The sequence below is a fragment of the Phaenicophaeus curvirostris genome, chromosome 18 (assembly GCF_032191515.1).
Source record: "Phaenicophaeus curvirostris isolate KB17595 chromosome 18, BPBGC_Pcur_1.0, whole genome shotgun sequence".
NCBI lineage: Eukaryota > Metazoa > Chordata > Aves > Cuculiformes > Cuculidae > Phaenicophaeus > Phaenicophaeus curvirostris.
This window is the reverse complement of record NC_091409.1, coordinates 8,591,358-8,607,848: the sequence shown is the minus strand read 5'-3', so window position 1 is coordinate 8,607,848 and position 16,491 is coordinate 8,591,358. Positions and strand designations below refer to the sequence as shown.

General features: G+C 62.3%; 2 protein-coding genes across 3 annotated transcripts in view; both read right to left on the bottom strand.

Moving 5' to 3' along the window:
- Nucleotides 1-442: 442 nt before the first annotated feature.
- Nucleotides 443-9,910, bottom strand: HCK (HCK proto-oncogene, Src family tyrosine kinase). The gene is made up of 13 exons (XM_069871549.1): nt 9,884-9,910; nt 8,078-8,195; nt 7,667-7,709; nt 7,314-7,413; nt 7,068-7,166; nt 6,400-6,503; nt 5,902-6,051; nt 5,517-5,669; nt 5,004-5,186; nt 4,494-4,570; nt 2,337-2,490; nt 1,939-2,070; nt 443-1,634 (listed from the first exon to the last, which is right to left on the bottom strand). The coding sequence occupies exons 2-13, from the start codon at nt 8,192-8,194 to the stop codon at nt 1,432-1,434; spliced, it is 1,515 nt and encodes a 504-aa protein (XP_069727650.1). The 5' UTR covers nt 8,195; nt 9,884-9,910; the 3' UTR covers nt 443-1,431.
- Nucleotides 9,911-10,140: 230 nt separating this feature from the next.
- The window catches only part of CCM2L (CCM2 like scaffold protein), a 42,610-nt gene continuing 36,259 nt past the window's right edge, over nt 10,141-16,491 (bottom strand). The window contains exons 2-11 of one of the 2 annotated variants that reach the window (XM_069871530.1): nt 14,412-14,443; nt 14,023-14,190; nt 13,661-13,744; nt 13,384-13,567; nt 12,500-12,966; nt 11,612-11,747; nt 11,456-11,507; nt 11,154-11,301; nt 10,895-11,033; nt 10,141-10,641 (exon numbers count right to left, since the gene is read on the bottom strand). In XM_069871530.1, the coding sequence (XP_069727631.1) occupies nt 10,364-10,641; nt 10,895-11,033; nt 11,154-11,301; nt 11,456-11,507; nt 11,612-11,747; nt 12,500-12,966; nt 13,384-13,567; nt 13,661-13,744; nt 14,023-14,190; nt 14,412-14,441 (1,686 nt within the window). In that variant the 5' untranslated portion in view covers nt 14,442-14,443 and the 3' untranslated portion in view covers nt 10,141-10,363. Of the gene's footprint in view, nt 10,642-10,894; nt 11,034-11,153; nt 11,302-11,455; nt 11,508-11,611; nt 11,748-12,499; nt 12,967-13,383; nt 13,568-13,660; nt 13,745-14,022; nt 14,191-14,411; nt 14,506-16,491 lie in introns of those variants that run through there. The other variant, XM_069871529.1, reaches the window with a different exon arrangement.

Sequence of the window (16,491 nt, the reverse complement as noted above, 5' to 3'; positions counted from 1 at the left end):
CGGGCCCAGCGGCGCTGCCGGGAAGGCGGAACGGTGTTCCGGGGCGGCAGCGGGGCCGCGGCCTCGCCGAGAAGGCCGGGGAGGGGAGGGGCCGCGCCGCCATCTCTGCTGAGGGCAGCGGCCTTGGCGCGGAGGGCGGGAGCGACGCCGCGGGGGCCATGTTTGGTGTGGGCGCCATGTTTGGTGTGGGCAGGCTCCGCCCCCTCAGCCTGGTGATGCGTCCCCCACCCCCTAGTCCAGGGTCCCCCCTTGGTTCAAGGACCCCCCTCTTCGGTCCAGGAACTCTCCCCCCAGTCCAGGGACCTTCCTTGGTCCACCACCATCATCCCTCCCTGGTCCGGGAATCTCCTCTCGGTCAAGGAACTCTTCCCCCAGTCCAGGGACCCTCCCTGGTCCAAGAACCTCCCCTCGCTCCAGGGACCCGCCACCTCGGTGCAGGAGGTGAGAGGTCTATAAACTCTTTATTGGTCACAGGAAGCAGCTGCCCAAGCTGATATAAAAGCGTACAAGCAGCAATTGCCTCGGTGTGCAAGGCAAACACAACCCGGGGCCCCCAGCTCCCTGCTGTAAAGCATGCTGGGCAATCTTCAAGCCAGTATTTCTTCCTCCTTGTCCCCAAAGAACCTGTCAGTACACACAGAAGATGAGCAGCCACCGAACGGTGAGCGCTGGGCTCAGTGCTGACCCTGCACAGGTCCCAGGAGACATTGAACGACGCCTGTGAGTGCAGCCGCACCGCTCTGCCAGAGGGCTCCCTGGGCTGGGGTGGCATCGGGCTGCCCCTGGCTCTGGAGGTTCCTCCTGAGGCCGGGATCCATGTGGGAGCTGCCTTGGAAAGCACCATTCCTGTCCGTCCATTGCCTGCGGCATGCGCTGCACCCTGGGAGGGCGAGGAGAGAGGCATTTGGCATCCAAATCCCAGGATCCTGTGTTAAAGGGCGAGCCGATGTGCTGGACCGCAGCATGCCTGGATGGGAACCCACTGGGAATTCCCCAACACCCTGAGACCAGGGGACGTGGGTGCTGCATCACATGCTCGGGGGACAACAGCATTTCGTCAAGGCCATTGCAGCTAAAGCTCCTACTTCTGCGAAACAGCACAAGGGCATTGGTTTAAAAATACTAATCCAGAGTTTGTAATTTGTAGGTGGAAGAGGCCGGGCCCCATCCCTCCTTGTGTGGTGCTGCTAGCACCACCACTGGCCAGCCAGCGCTTCCCAGTGCGGCCACATCACAGGCACTCAGGCACGTATGAAAGGCACAAGGTACGGCCCCGCATTGCTTCTCCTCCATCTGGCAGCCCTGGCTGGCAGAGGAAGGTGTGCGCAGGTGGATCATGAGTGGGACAGGGGAGAGCGGGGTGCGTGTGCTTGCTGCCGCTACCACAGTGTGTGATGCGGGGTATCCGTTGTCTGCGCCGAGCTTCCTGCACTATGGCTCGTGCTGGTACTGGCTCTCTGTTGCAGTAAAAAAATCCTCCAGAACGCTCTGCGTGTACTCGAAGGTGGGACGATCCTCAGGTCTAGTCTTCCAGCATCTCATCATGATGTCGTACAGCTCCTCGGGGCAGTTCTCTGTGCGGGGCATCCGGTACCCGTGCTCCAGCGCTTTGATCACCTCCACGCTTGACATCCCTGTAGAAACATGGCAGGGCAGGTGAGCATTTCATGGGTTATCACTGATGTAGCTAAATGAGCAGTGCAGCCTGAGTTTGTCTCGCGCTCTGGGCTCCTCCCCATGGCTGCCTTACAGATTTGTCATCTTGAGACCCTGTGCTACTGTCTCTGGGCTCTGCTCCCAGGGGGAGATTCAGATTTCTCACCATTCCCTCTCTTTTCAGGGATCTGACTTCATGGAGAAACGGATCCCATGGATGGGGACCAGAAGGTGGAGCATACCTTTTGGAACCCAATTGGAGGAGGCATTTCACCCCCTTACCTGGATACGGGATGCGGCCGTAGGTAATGATCTCTGTCAGGAGAATCCCAAAGGACCAGACATCTGATTTTATTGTGAAAGATCCGTAGTTGATGGCTTCTGGTGCGGTCCATTTAATGGGAAACTTGGCACCTGGACAAAGAGATCCAATGGGAAACATGAGTGTAACCCAAATGCTGAGAAACTGGTGGTGAAATATGGGGAACAAGAAGCAAACAGAAGAGGAAGATGTGAGGTAATGCAAATGAGAGGAGGTTGCCTCATCTGCCCTTTTACACAGTACATCCCTCCCAGGGTCCTTGCCACCAAGGTTATACATTGATAAGTGGCTCTAAGGGAATCCCGCAGCCCTTCACTGTCTTGGAGAGCACTCAGATGCCTCCAAGCAGCTCCCGCACCTTCCCGGGCTGTGTACTCATTGTCTTCAATGACTCTGGCTAGTCCGAAGTCTGCAATCTTGCACACCAGCATCGCTGACACTAGAATGTTGGCAGCTCTCAGGTCTCTGTGGATGTAGTTCCTCTTCTCAATATAAGCCATTCCTTCTGCAATCTGCAAAAAGGGGAAAAAGAAAAATGCAAAGAAGCTGTTCGAAATAACACAACCCCCTCAATGCGACTGTTACCAGGAATGGAACGAGGTCATCGGCTTCTGGCGAGCTTTGGGGAGGAGGGGGGAAAGTAACAGCAGATGTGGCTGACCCTCCTCCACGGGAACCACTCTCTTCACAGGGAATCCCTTGCAGAAGAGGTCAGGGCTGGGGGTCCAGCCTAACACGACCCATTTAAGCCCACGTGTGAGAAAAGCAGGGAACTGGCATCCGAGGAGCTGATGATCTCACGAGCAAGTGCCTGCGGACCTCTGCAGCACAAGGTGTAACTCCTTCAGCCTCAGCCACGGAGTAAATCACTCTGCTCAGAGAAGACCCAAGATCAGTCTCAAAATACTGCTCAAGGGAAGCGGGGAGTAAGCTGTCCTCTCTCTGCACTAAGGGGATAATGACAGGCCTTTAATTGCTGCAGTGATGGTTTCCAGCACTGCAGAGCTTCCTTGGTCAGGACAGAAAAGCAGGGATGCTGTCAACCGAGGAGATGCCTGGGGTCTTCAAGAACAGTTTGTGAGGAGTCAGTCCTGGCTGCCTTGCTACAAGATAGACATTGAGGGGCTGGAGCATGTCCAGATAAGGGGAAGGAGCTGGGGAAGGGTCTGGAGCCCAGGGGTTCTGGGAGCAGCTGAGGGACCTGGGGCTGGTTAGTCTGGAGAAGAGGAGGCTGAGGGGAGACCTCATTGCTCTCCGCAGCTCCTGGAAAGGAGGTTGTGGTGGGGTGGATGCTGGGCTCTTCTAAGTAACAAGCGATAGGACGAGAGGAAATGGCCTCAAGTTGCATCAAAGGAGGATTAGATTGGGTGTTACGAGATATTCCTTCATGGAGAGGGTTCTTGGGCACTGGCAGAGGCTGCCCAGGGCAGTGGGGGAGTCCCCATCCCTGGAGGGGTTAAAAGCTGCATTGATGTAGTTATTCAGGACAGGGTTCGGTGGTGGGGTTGGCAGAGCTGGGTTAAAGGCTGGACTCAATGATCTTAAAGGTCTTTTCCAACCTAAATGAGTCTGGGATTCTGTGCGGCAGGATGGCCATGACAATCCCTGAAGATCCCCCCCCAGCTCTGTCTTCTGAAGTGTCCACACTCAGCTGTGGCCACACGCGCAGCCATGAGCCCTGATCAAGGCAGAGACAACACAGATGTGTGCGACCAAGCCCTAAATTTGTGCCAAGTTATCCCATACCTGGATGCTACCAGCATTGGGGCGGGGGGGGGGGGGGCGCTGGAACAGCCAGAGGGGACACTCTTGTCACGCCTCCAGGGCCAGGGTAAGGTGAGGTTGCTCACAGAGCTCCACACAAAATACAGAAGTAACCTAGCCCTGCAAGAGCGGAAGGATCATTGCCATGTTCACACACCGGTTTGCTCGCGGTGACTCAGCCCCACCACAAGCCTGGGTGCCAGGCTCAAAAGTGCTTCAGCCTTTGCTTCTCAGCGCTGCTCCAAGCGACGGAGCCAAGCCAGGCGCTTTGCAGGAGCCAGCTTGCTGGGAACAGATGGTGTGTGGAGAACACCGCGGATCAGACCCTGGCACAGCCGGCTCGAGGAGCCCGCGACCCAGCCTGAGCCCCCAGGGTCTGAGCTCCTGTCCTGGCTTCCCTGTTGCTCAGGTACCTCTGTGAATTATTCCATAGCTTGGCTCAGAGGGCCGCTGCGTTCGTCTGGCATCTGGGGACACCACAGAAACATCAGGGACAAGACAGCGGTTGCACAAATGATTGCACACACGAAGCTAGATGTATAACAGCTCGCTTGGCTGTACCCCAAATCACCTCCTAAAAACATCCCCCAAACTGAGGGGATTTTCCCTGAATCCTCCTGCCTTTCCCATGCCCTCCCACACCCATGTCAGCCCTTCGGCTGGTGGACCCTCTCGTGGATGTTCCTGTCAGCTAACAACACACTGTGTGCCTGTCGAGCAGCGAGCTGGGGAAGGTCTGCTCCCTCCTCACCTGCGCAGAGAAGTCGATCAGCTTTGGGAGCAGCTGCTTGTTCCCCTCATCGCTCTTCAGGAAATCCAGTAAGCTCCCTGCAGATACAGAAGAGTGTTGGGAATGATGGCTCAGCTGGGATCTGCACCAACCCTCGAGACAGCACGGAGTCCCTGGGAGCTAAGCACAACGCGAGGACTCGGTCAGGAAACACACCTGACCTCCCACCCCACTCTTGGGATCCATCGGAGGGGGCAATCCTGGCTACAGACTCCCTCCTGCCTTGCGGAACGCTCTTTCTCATCCGCTCCCTGTCACCATTGCTCCCTCTCCCAGGGCTGTCCTCGCATCACCCTGCCCAGCACACTCGGACACGCAGCAGCAGGAGCTGGTCCCACTCCCAACACCTGGGGCAGAGCACCCAGCCGAGCCCAGGGATGCCGGAGGGGTTGGTCCTGCACCTTCCCCAGTGCAGCCAGGCACTGCTGCTTGGCCTGGCCCATGGTGACCACGCAGGGATGCGGGCAGCACCTTTCTCCATGAACTCGGTGATGATGTAGATGGGCTCCTCCTTGGTGACGACTGCGTGCAGCTTCACCAGCTTGTCGTGCTGCAGCATCTTCATCAGGTTGGCCTCCTCCAGGAAGGCATCCACAGACATGCTGCCTGGCTTCATCGTCTTCACTGCCACCTTGGTATGCTTGTTGTAGGTAGCTGTCGGGAGACACGACAGACCATTCCCAGGCTGGCCAGTGCCCAGGCACTGGAACCACTGGATTTTGGAGCTTAAGCACCCACTGCTGCAGACAGAGCTGCAGCACGAGGACTGGAGACCACACGCAGCCCAGAGCTGCCCCCATGCAGCCAGCCCTGAGCAGTCTCTGCATTAAGGTCAGGGCCATCTCTGCTTCCCCATGCTCCTCTCCCACGGGTTGCTTCCTTCCTGCCTCTTCCACCCCGCCACTCCCCCTGCCTCTTCTCCCAACCCTCATCTTTCCTCCTTCACCATCGCCTTCCTCCCAGCTGCCTCCCCCTCGCTCTCACCCATCCACACTTCTCCGAACTGCCCGGCTCCCAGCTTCTTCTCCAGCCTCAGCGACTCCCGAGGAATCTCCCAAGCATCTTTCTTCCAGGGCTTCTGTGGTTTGGGCACATGGCAGGGGTAGGTGAGCTTCTGGCACAGTCCATCACTTTGCCCTGCCAGGAAGCACCAAGATCCGTCAGCCAGGCTGCCTCACTGGCCACTCTGTGCTTCGAGGTGGAGCCCACAGTGGCTTCAGGACACATCCTGGCACCACGCATCCCACAGCAGCTGGAGCCACAATGGGAGCCTAGCGGTGATGGGCAGGAGCCCCTGGGCCACTGCACACCTCCGGCTGCCCTGCTCAGGGGAAAAGCCCTGTCCTGGATGGTGAGGACATGCGCTCACCCTTGTAGTGCTGGACCAGCTCCTGCAGCGTTTCGAAGCTGCTGCGCGGGGAGATGTAGAAGCCGCCGTTATCCAGCATCCGGATCTTGTAATGCTTCACGGTGCCACCATGCAGGTCATCCCCATCCCGCACCGACATTGAGTAGCAGCCTGTCCAGAAGGGGTGAGCTGCCAGTCCCCACACAGGGCACACGTCCCCACTGCACCCGGGCATCCCGCGGCACACACCGTGCCATCGCCCAGCAGAACCACCGCAGCAGCCCCTGTGTCCCCCCATGCTGCACCCCCTTGGCCCCAGGCACGAGGCCAGTGATGCCTGTGCCCCAAACACCAAAGCTGCCCCAAAGCAGCCCCCCGTCCCCACCCTGGGGCTTGGACACGTCGTAGCACCATGGGCTTTTGTGGAGATGCTCCTAGCAGGAGCAGGAGACCCCCAGTCCTGAGCTCCTCTGCCAGCGAGCGAGGGCAGTGGCTCCCTGCCAAAGGCACCCTCCGCACCTTTCGTCGTCTCGCTGTCCCGTATCATGAAGGACCCGATCATGTTCCCAGGGCCAAGGAGCTGCCGCTCCGCGTCCTTCCGGCTGATGCCCTTGAAAAACCACCTGCAGCAGAAACAAATAACAGGATCACAGAACCATGGAATGGTTTGGGTTGGAAAAGACCCTAAAGCCCACACAGTTCCACCCTCTGCCATGGGCAGGGACACCTCCCACTGGATCAGGGGCTCCCAGCCCCATCCATCCTAGCCTTGAACCCCTCCAGGGATGGGGCAGCCACCCCTGCTCTGGGCAACCTGGGCCAGGGCCTCCCCACCCTCACAAGAAAACATTTCTTCCTAAGATTCCACCTCAAACTCCCCCCTTTCAGCTGAAAAATATTCCCCCTCATCCTCTCCTTGCCCTCCGTGATCAAGAGCTCCTCCCCAGCTTTCCTGGAGCCCCTTTCAGTGCTGGAAGCTGCTCTAAGGTCTCCCCACAGCCTCCTCTTCTCCAGGCTGGACAACCCCAGCTCTCAGCCTGCCAAATGAACCAAGGAGCGCAGCAGGGCTGGGAGCAGAGCCGTGGGCCAGGGCTGAGGGCAGGATATGGCACAGGAGCAGGGACAGCTGTGGTGGGTGAGCACAGGACCACACGGGGCCAGGATGTGCCACCATGGGATGGACTCACTCCTCTGTCTCCAGCGAGTCAGCTTGGGCGACGTAGTTGCTGGGGATGAAGCCTTCGTGCCCTGTTGCCAGCGACCGTGCTTGCCACCATTCCCCCGACCTGTGACAGAAGTGGTGTCAGGTCAATCCACAGCACCCAGCACCGAGCCCCGCTGGCTCCTCCAGGAGCCAATTTCAGGAAAAATACCCAGCAGGGCCATGCAAGCCTTCAGGAGAACCCAGGGCAGGGTCTACCAGCAGCACTTACTTCTCCAGAACCTTCAGCCGCTCCCCCTTCTGGAAGCTCAGGTCCCCGGTGTGCATCGCCTCATAGTCATAGAGTGCCACCACCACGTTGTCCCCCGGGCCTGCAGCCAAAGAACTCCCTGGGCACCCCTCCCCGTGCTGGGACAGAGCACCCTGGGCAGCCAGGGCACGAGCCAGGACCTCTGCAGCACCCAGTGCCTCCATCTTCATCCTGCCATGTCTGAGCCCTCGAGGAAGGCCAGAGCTCCCACCCCACGGGGACTGGCAGCGTTTGACCCAGGCTGGAGAGGACCTGCCCACGCTCCCCCATGTGCTCCCATCCCATGCACCCGTTCGCAGCCCCCCTGTACCTACCATCCTCAGGCGGGAGCATGGCCACGCCGGGGGCATTGCTGTTCTGGAAAGCAGGACAGAAACAAGAGTGATGTTGCGGGTGGCAGAGCCTTGTGCCCCACAGGGGTTTTGGCCCCACCAGAGCCAAGGGGCAGCACCAGCACCTCCAGACTCGCCAGTCTGCCCAGCACTGCCACCTCTGTCCCCTCCCAACACCTTCATTTTTCATCTTTCTCTGCAGCTCCCTCTTTCCCATTGAATTCAGTCCTTGCCTGCTGCAGCATGGGCTGTGCTGGACTTCAGCCCCACAGCCGAGCCCTCTGCCCCCAAGCCCCCTGCCCGTGGCACTGACAGCCCTGGCAAGGAGAGGGGCTGAGCCCCCCACGATGGCTCAGCCTCGTGCCCCCCGCTCACCCAGCAGCTCCCACTCACCCTCCTGTTGGTGGCCGTGGGGTCCCTCACGTAGTGGCCCTGCTGGCAGCTGGGGCCAGGGTCGGGTTTTATCATCTTCTCTTCGACACCAGCTTCCTTTGACTTCATGCAACCCATCCTGCAGCCAAGGGAGGGGAAGTGAACTCATTGCAACAGAGGCAAAAGCCCCGTTCCAGCCCCACACGCAGCAGATCCCATCTGGCACGGAGCCGGCATGGGCTGCAGTGTCCACCTTGGCTGAGGAGAGAGGGCTCTGCTCCCCTGGCAGATCCAAGCTGGGGGAGCCCCAGGGCACCCAGTGAGGTGTGCAGAGGCGCAGGCGAGGAAAAGAGATCTTCTGGTGCAGAGAAAGGGGAAGTCACCCAAGGTGAACGTTGGGCAGGTGACAGCAGCTGCCATGGAGCAGCTTTCCCCAAAAAGCCTTCCCCAGCCGAGGGTGCAAACGCTGGGCATTGTGGTGGGAAAGAGCCTCTTGGCAAAGCAGGACCCCTGTCACTATGCTGCAGCTCGGGGCTCCCCACCCGGCACTGCTGGTGCCTGGGGTCCCCTATCCCTCGGTGCGGCCGTGGCACCCCTGCTGCCGTGGGTCACCGCTCTCCACCGCACTCCATGGCTGCTCTGTGCAGGGTGGAGCTGCCTGGAACAGCCACCAGCCCAGGGTGAACACAAATGCTCCACGTTCTCCAGCTCCCCAAGAAATATCAGCAGGAAAACATGCTGCAAGAAGCAATGAGTGGAGGGGAAGCCCCCACAAAGGCACTTCCCTTGTCTAGGAGAGACCTCGGCTCTGAGAAAGGAGAAGGTGAAGGAGGAAGCTCGAGGGTGAGTGGGGCCTCACGGCATGCACAGCACCCCCGGCCTTGCTGAGAGAGCAGCTGGGCACCAGCAAGTATTTGCTGTGTTTGTCCCATAGCTGGTCAGAGGATTTGGCCTTACAAAGCACAAACACCTCTGGGGGTCCAAGCATCCCGCAGCCACCCAGCCCCACAGCATCCCAGCGCACTGTCACACACAGTGACCCAATGGCCGTGGCTTTCCCGCTGGCTCCAGCAGCACAGAGCTGAGGGAACACCACTGGGAGCAGCTGTTCCTGGTGCATCCCACCCCGGAGAGCCGTGTCCCACAGCCTGTGTGCCTGTCCCGAGCTGCTGAGACCAGGTGGGATGAGGGGACCCCACTGCTCTGGGAGCGCAGCTGCCCGTAGCCCTGCGCCCTCGCTGATGGGGCAGACAGTGGCAGGTCCCCAATAGTTCCTGCAAGGCCACTGGCGGGGATCACCTCCCCAGGATATCCCGGGACACCTCAGCTTCGCTTCGCTGGGGCAGCCTGGGCATCGCTTCCCTGTCACCCCCAGGTATCACCACCCCGGGGCACGCCAGGACACCTCAGCATCACCTCCCCAAGACACCCTGGGACACTGCAAGGCATCACCTCCCCGCCATCCCCGGGCATCACCTCCCCAAGACACCCCAGCTTCCCTTCCTTGGGGCTTGTCGGGGCACCCCCAGGTGTCACGGCCCCATCACCCTTGGCACTGCCTCCCCGGGGCACCCCGGGACACCCCGACATCACCTCCCTGGGGTACCCCAGGACACCCAAGCATCACCGTCCTGCCACCAGCAGCATCGCCTCCCCGGGGGACCCTGATATCGCCTCCCTGGGGTACTCCGGCATCACCTCCCCTCCACCACCGGGCATCGCCTCCCCGGGACACCCCGGGCATCGCCTCCTTGGGACCCCGGCGCTGGCACCGAGCCGCTCGGAGCCGCGGCGGCCCCGGGGCTCCGCGCACAGCTCCGCTCTCACCTCCGCCGTCCCGGTCCTGGGGATGCAGCAGCTCCGCTCTGCCCGGTAACGCCCCCCCCCCCCGCCCCGGTAACGCCCCGGTAACGCCCCCGGGTCCCCCGTCGGGGCGGGTGCAGCCGGTACCTCCCGGGACAGACCTGAGGAGCCCCAGCCGTCCGCGGAGCATCCCCGGCTCTGCGAGCATCCTGCGAGCAGCCCCGACGCCGCATCGCCCCCCGCCTTCCCCGAGCAATAAACCTACTCCGCTCCCATCCCCGGTGTTTAATTGCAATCTGCAGAAATCACAGCACATGGTGCTGCCGGCCGAGGGCTCCCCCGCCCCCTCGAGAGCTGCCAGGGCGCTGCAGAACCCCTGTCCCCCACCTTGAGGACAACGATGTCCCCACCCCAAGCACCGTGGCGATGCTGAGCACCCAGCACCCAGCGAGTCCGAGCTCGGACGTGCAGCACCAGAGGGGATCGCTGGGTTCCAGACCTCCCTCAGAGGTAGTTGTCCTCCTCCTCCTCCTCTTCTTCCTCATCCCGAGCCAGTGCCTCGATGTCGTGGGTGATGTCCGTGATCATGCGGTTGAAGGACTCAGACTCAGAGCGCAGGGACCAGCTGTCGTAGCTGCGCACAGCCGAGGCCGAGGTGTTGCTCATGCTGCGCTTGATGCGGCCGAAGCTGTCGGTGAGGATCCCACCTTCCCGGATGCCAATGCTCTCCAGGAAGGTCTCGAAGTACCCGATGTCTTGGTCGGGGATGAAGGGTCTCATTCCTGCCAGGAACACCGTGAGTGACCCTGCCCAGGTGGGCAGCGCTGGGGCACGATGCCAGCCAGCTCCACCAGCTGCTTGCTGGGGTCCTGTCCCATCCCATCCCATCCCATCCCATCGCCTACAGTGGGGTCCCATCCCCCTCCGGAGCACATCCAATACCCCAAGGGATATACGGACATCACCAGGGTGACGTGGTGACTTGGGGCGGCCATGGTGACTTGGGGTGGCTGTGGTGGGAACCTGGACACTCACCAAGGAGGAGGAACTTCCTGCGATCCCCGTAGAGGCGCAGAAGCTCCCCACAGTACTCCTGCACCGGCGTGCCCAGCCGGTACTCACGGAGCAGGAGGGCAAACTGCTGGATCTCCTGTGATGACAGCTTGTTGCGCAGCTGTGGGGACATGGGGTGTCTAACTGGGACTGGGGACACCAGCAGTGCACAGCCTTGGCCCCCCACTGCCGCACCCCTGAGCACCGAGTAGGAACCCCTCGCCTGTCCCCATGCCCGCACCGTCACCATGTAGTCCTGCAGCTGCTCCAGCCCCGTGCCGCTCTGGTCGCTGCCGCTGCAGGCGGTGGCCAAGCTGTGGTGGGACTGGTGGAAGGAGGGCGAGGAGGCACCACTGTAATACGCTTCGAAGGTGTCGTGGGAGCCGTCGCTGCGGGAGGACAGGGGTCAGTGGGTCCTGGCACCCCTCGTGTGCCCACCTGCATCCCCCGGTGCACAGCACACACCGGTGGGCTGGGACATTTCTGCAGCTGGGACAGGCAACCACCCTGGTGCAGGGACACCCTTGGGAGACCCAGACTCACAAGGAGCTGCAGCAGCTGAAGTCGGCATCATAGCCTGTGCGGCAGCTCTCACCTGGGGAGGGAGAGCTGAGACGTCAGAGTGGGACCAAGATGCTGCCATGGCACCTGCCCCCCGTGCTGTGCCCACGCAGCACTGTGCCACCCCTGGACACTCACTCCTGCTGGAGAGCCAGGGCCGCGTGGGTGTGGAAGTGTAGTGGTACCCGGCGCGGTCCACACATTCGATGCTCTGGTCCCCATAGATGATCTGGAAGACCTGGCAGATGAGGGCGCAGGACTCCTCAGCAGCGTCCTGCAGTGGGAGGGGAGAGCATGTGTGGGCAAGAGACGTTGGGTGCCCATAGAACATGGAATCACAGAATCATTTGTTTGGAAAAGACCTTTGAGATCATTGAGTCCACCTGTACCTGTCCACTACTAAACCATCTCTGAGCAGCTCATCTGCCTGGCTTTCAAACCCCCTGCAGGGATGGGGACTCCACCTCTGCCAGGGCCTGAGAACCCTTTCTGTGAAGTAATATTTCCTAATATCCAATCTAAACCTCCCTGGCACAACTCGAGGCCTTTCCCTCTCATCCTATCCCTTATGACCTGGGAGAAAAGCCCAGCACCCACCTCACCACAACCTCCTTTCCAGGAGCTGCAGAGAGCAATGAGATCTCTCCTCAGCCTCCTCTTCTCCAGACTAAACAGCCCCAGGTCCCTCAGCTGCTCCCAGAGTCCCTGGGCTCCAGACCCTTCCCCAGCTCCGTTCCCTTCTCCGGACATACTCCAGCCCCTCGATGTCTTTCCTGGACTGAGGGCCCCAAAACTGAACCCAGGATTCGAGGTGCAGCCTCCCCAGCGCTGAGTGTAGGGGATGATGCCTGCCGGCTCCTGCTGGCCACCCCATGGCTGATCCAAGCCAGGATGATGATGGCTTTCTTGGCCACCTGGGCCACTGCTAGGATGGCTGTTGCCCAGCACCCCCAGATTCTTTTCCACCAGACGATTGCCATCAGGTGGCCACGTGCCGCTGGGTGGCCGTACGCTGGTGCCACTCACCCTGTTGGGCACAGCGAGGATGATGAGGTTGGAGTAGGCGTCGGGGCAGGGCTCCTGAGGGTCCAGCGGGTTGCTGCCGGCATGCCGCCGCTCCCAGCTGCCGAAGCCGGTGCCGCGTTCCCAGCTGCCACCGGCGGTGCCCGCCTGCCTCCGCTCCCAGCTGCCGCCGCAGGGCTGCCGCCGCTCCCAGCTGCCCGAGGGCCGCCCGCGCTGCCGCCGCTCCCAGCTGCCGCCCCGCCGCCGCTCCAGGCTGCCGCCCTGGTGGCCCTCCTGCCCGCCCCGCGCCGCGCGCCAGTCCAGGCTGCAGATGGTGTGCCGGCGCTCCATCGGGCCCCCCAGACGCCCACCCTCCGGCCACGAGCCCCCTGGACGCTTCTCAGCTGGGAACGCCTTGGGGAACGCCTTGGGCACGCCGGCTGGGGCTGCCTCGGGGTGTGTGCCCGCGGGGACGGGGTCCACGCCCAGGCCTGGCACAACGAAATGAAGCTGGACAGCAGGGCAGGGGCTGCGATGCCCACCTCACCTGGCCCCCAGCCCCTGCCCCACTGCCCTGTCCCAGTGGCCGGCGGGATGGGGAGGGATTGGGGAGATCCGTAGGGTGGGGATGGTGGGGATGGGGAGCCCTGTGGAACGGGGATGGTGAGGAGCCCGAGGCAGCACCCCCTCCAGCTTTTGGGAATGGGGAGCCCAAGGCAGCACCCCCTCCAGCCCTTGGCAAGGGGACCCCTGTCAAGCCCCTCTCCAAGCCAGAGGTGCAGCGTGGGCCTTTGTGCTCAGCCCATGCTGCTGGCCCAGCTGGAGCTGGCAACTCCTAATGTTCCCTAACCTCTGTCCCCCTCCATGCCCTGAGGACACAGCTGGTGCCCCCAGCCAGACACCCGCACCGGTTTTGAGGATGAGGAGGTGCAGGGCATCATCACGTAGATAGGACGCCGCGGCGATCTCGTGGGTGGGGATGCGCAGGATCAGCTCCTCGTTGTCGCGCCAGGTGAGCAGGAGGCAGCGTGCAGAGAGGCTGAGGATGCTGTCCTGCTCCGGCGTCGTTTGCAGTGGCAGCTCCTTCAGCTGCTGCGGAGGCAGAGTGCATGGCAGGGGCGTGGGGCACCCAGCAGTGCGGGGCAGCACTTGGGGGGGGCACCTGGGGGTTGGCACTCCTCTTACCCTGGCTGTGTCCAGCAGCTGCAGCACCTCATCCCGGCTGGAGGGGTTCAAGGATGCTGTCACCCATGTCAAGTGGCCTAAAAACTGGGGGGGACAAAACCCAGAGCAGCTTGGAGGAGCTGGGGCTGTGTATCCTCCTCCAGGGCACCCCCAAAGGGAGGTTGTATCTCCCTGATGTGCAGAGACACCTTGCATGGCGGGGGAGTCCTCCCTGCCCTTCCAGCTCACCCTCGCTGGGTGTTTGTCTGAGCAGGGAAAGCACCAGGACCCTCCTGGCCACCGCGGGTGGTGGCTCTCGGTGTGGTGGCCACATCCCTCCTTGCTGGGAGCAGGCATCCCTGGGGACCCCCAAACCCCCTTACCTTCACCTCCTTCTCCACATAGTCGTGCAGCAGGATCTGGGGGTCGATCAGGTAGTCGGGGGGATAGAGGGGTACTGAGTGCAGGGGCCGCCGGTAGACGCTGCTGCGGAGCGCCGGCCGCCGAGCTGCCTTTGGGAAAACCAGCCGCTTGATGGGTGACACGAAGCCCTGGCAGGGAGAGTGGGCACGGGGACACGTCAGCGCTGGGCACCCAACCCTGGCACCCACACGCTGGGTCTGCGGGCACCTCTCTGCTCGCTCACCCTGAGTTTGCACCGCTGGGGTCGTTCAGGTGGCAGGGGGTGCGGGACCCCTCATCCAGGTGTCCCCATGAGTCTCACCAGCTCCCAAACCCCCAATGTCCCCCCCGGATCCCCAGCCCCACGCACCTTCTTCCCCTTCTTGGCCTCGCAGTCCATGGTTCTGCCTCCCAGCACAGCTGCCCCCACCGCCCCGCTCGGCGCCGCTGCGTTTTCCTGTGTCGGAAACTCCACCAGGATGGCCAGGATGTGAGTTCCTGCCCCTCCTGGGGCGTGCTGGGACTGGGCTGGCCTGAGAGGGACTGGGACTGGGATGGGGACTGGGACTGGGCTGGCCTGAGAGGGACTGGGACTGAGACTGGGACCAGGACTGGGACTAGGACTAGGATGGAGACTGAGGCTGGGAAGGAGACAGGGCCATGACTAGGATGGGGACTGGGATGAGGACTAGGACTGGGACCGTGGCTGGATCTGCTGGTGGCCCTTGACCTGGGCTGGGCTCTGGGCAGAGGCTGCCGTAGGCTGGGACGAGCCTGGAGCCAGGTCTGGGGGTGCCCACCGGCTGCCCAGCCCCTGCTGTGGGTCCCCCTGGGTGAGGGTCAGTTCTGCTCCCTCCTGACCCCACACAAGCCCCGTCCTCGTGGGGCAAAGCTGGCTGTGCTACCCCCATCCTGCCCAGCCCACGGGGAACGGCACCGGCAGGAGTGCTCAGCACCCGTGTCCACAGCTGCCCGTGGCTGTGTCCAGTGGCCTCATGCTGCATCCTGCACCCCATCCCTGCTGGCCACCAGCACCGGCCAGGGCCACCAGCACCGCTGCAGCCCATCCTGCTCCGTGCCCCGAGCACCCGGGAGTGGGGGCAGCACAGGGTGCAGGACGGCAAGGATGGGTTCCCGCAGGCAGGGCTTATTGAAATGAATTTAATATCTCATGTCGCAGCAAAATTAAAAATATACAAAAAGTTTGTGGTATACAAAAAAGTCTTGGTACGGACCCCGGCCTCCCGCTCGCCTGTGCCGAGGGTCCCAGAGAAGAGGGTGGCACACAGAATATTTACAGTACGTGACAGCGGCCGCTGGGTCCCAGCGCGGGGGGCCAGGGAGACCCTCCGGGTCACAGCCCCCCAGCAGCCCCCGCCGGGAGCCAATGGAGCCGGCACAAACCTCTCCCTGCTCCCTGAAGCCGGGGTGGCCCTGCTGCGACCCTCGGGGACCGGAACCCCCATCCTAGTGGGGTCTAGAGCACCCCCGGAGCTGCCCGTGTCCCCCAGTGCCCTGCTGGGTGCTGGGTTCCATCCCCTCGCCGTGGTCCTGGTGGGCTGGCGCTGCCACCCCGGTGCTGCCGCTGGCACCAGGGAGCTGGGCTTGGCTTCCCATGCGGCTGGGCGAGGGGCAGGAGGGCGGCTGCGCCCCAGGGCTAGGAGAGGGGCTCGCGCTGCCCTGTGCCCCTCACGCAGCCGGGCACCCCTCGCCGAGCAGGGCAGCACCACGCAGGCAGAGGCTCGGTGCCGGCTGCTGAAATCCCTGCCCGGAGAGCCCAGGGCTGAGGGTACCGTGGCTTGAGTGCATAGAAAATTGTCCCTCTGCCCTGCGTCCCCACGCAAACCCTGGCGTGAAGGGCATGGGGCTTGCAGATCACCCCAACCAGAGGTTCCTTCCTGCCCTGGGGGGACAGCGAAGGGGTTTGGGGACCCCAGAGGAGTCGCCCCGTGCCGGCACCCAGTCCCCATGCTGCCTGTCTCCATCCTTGGTGGCTTCTGGAGGAGCTGCTGTCATCTGGGTACCATGTGGGGACCTGCTGCGATGCTGCTCGACGCCTCCAGGGGTGACCCCAGCCCAGCTGCCCCATGCTGCCCCCCACCTTCCCTGAGGAAAAGAGACCCCCCAGGAGCCGCCCCGCATCCAGTGCTGCCTGGCCTGCTCGCCACCCACCCTGGGGTCTGCCCGATAATGACGGTGAAGGAGGGTTGGGGGGCCCAGCCCGCCGTCCAGCCTCAACCGTGCTCCGCACCCTCCTCTGAAAGGTTTTTCCGAGGCTTCCAGTTAGCACCAGTTAGCACCAGTGACCCCAGCGGCGGCCCGGCCCAGCCTGCTGTCACCCCGTCTTTCCAGCTACAGAGAAACGGGAAAGAAAACCAATGTGATGCCACCAAGCCCACGCTGCCACCTTCCTGGGCTGTGCCACGGGGCTGGGCACCCACGCCACCCCG

Coding starts and splice junctions, on each gene's coding strand:
- HCK (XM_069871549.1), bottom strand. CDS start 8,194: ATGGGTTGCATGAAGTCAAAGGAAGCTGGTGTCGAAGAGAAGATGATA. Junction 5,187..5,516: donor GTTCGGAGAAGTGTGGATGG/GTGAGAGCGAGG, acceptor GTCTCCCGACAG/CTACCTACAACAAGCATACC. Junction 2,071..2,336: donor TGAGTACACAGCCCGGGAAG/GTGCGGGAGCTG, acceptor CTCTTTGTCCAG/GTGCCAAGTTTCCCATTAAA.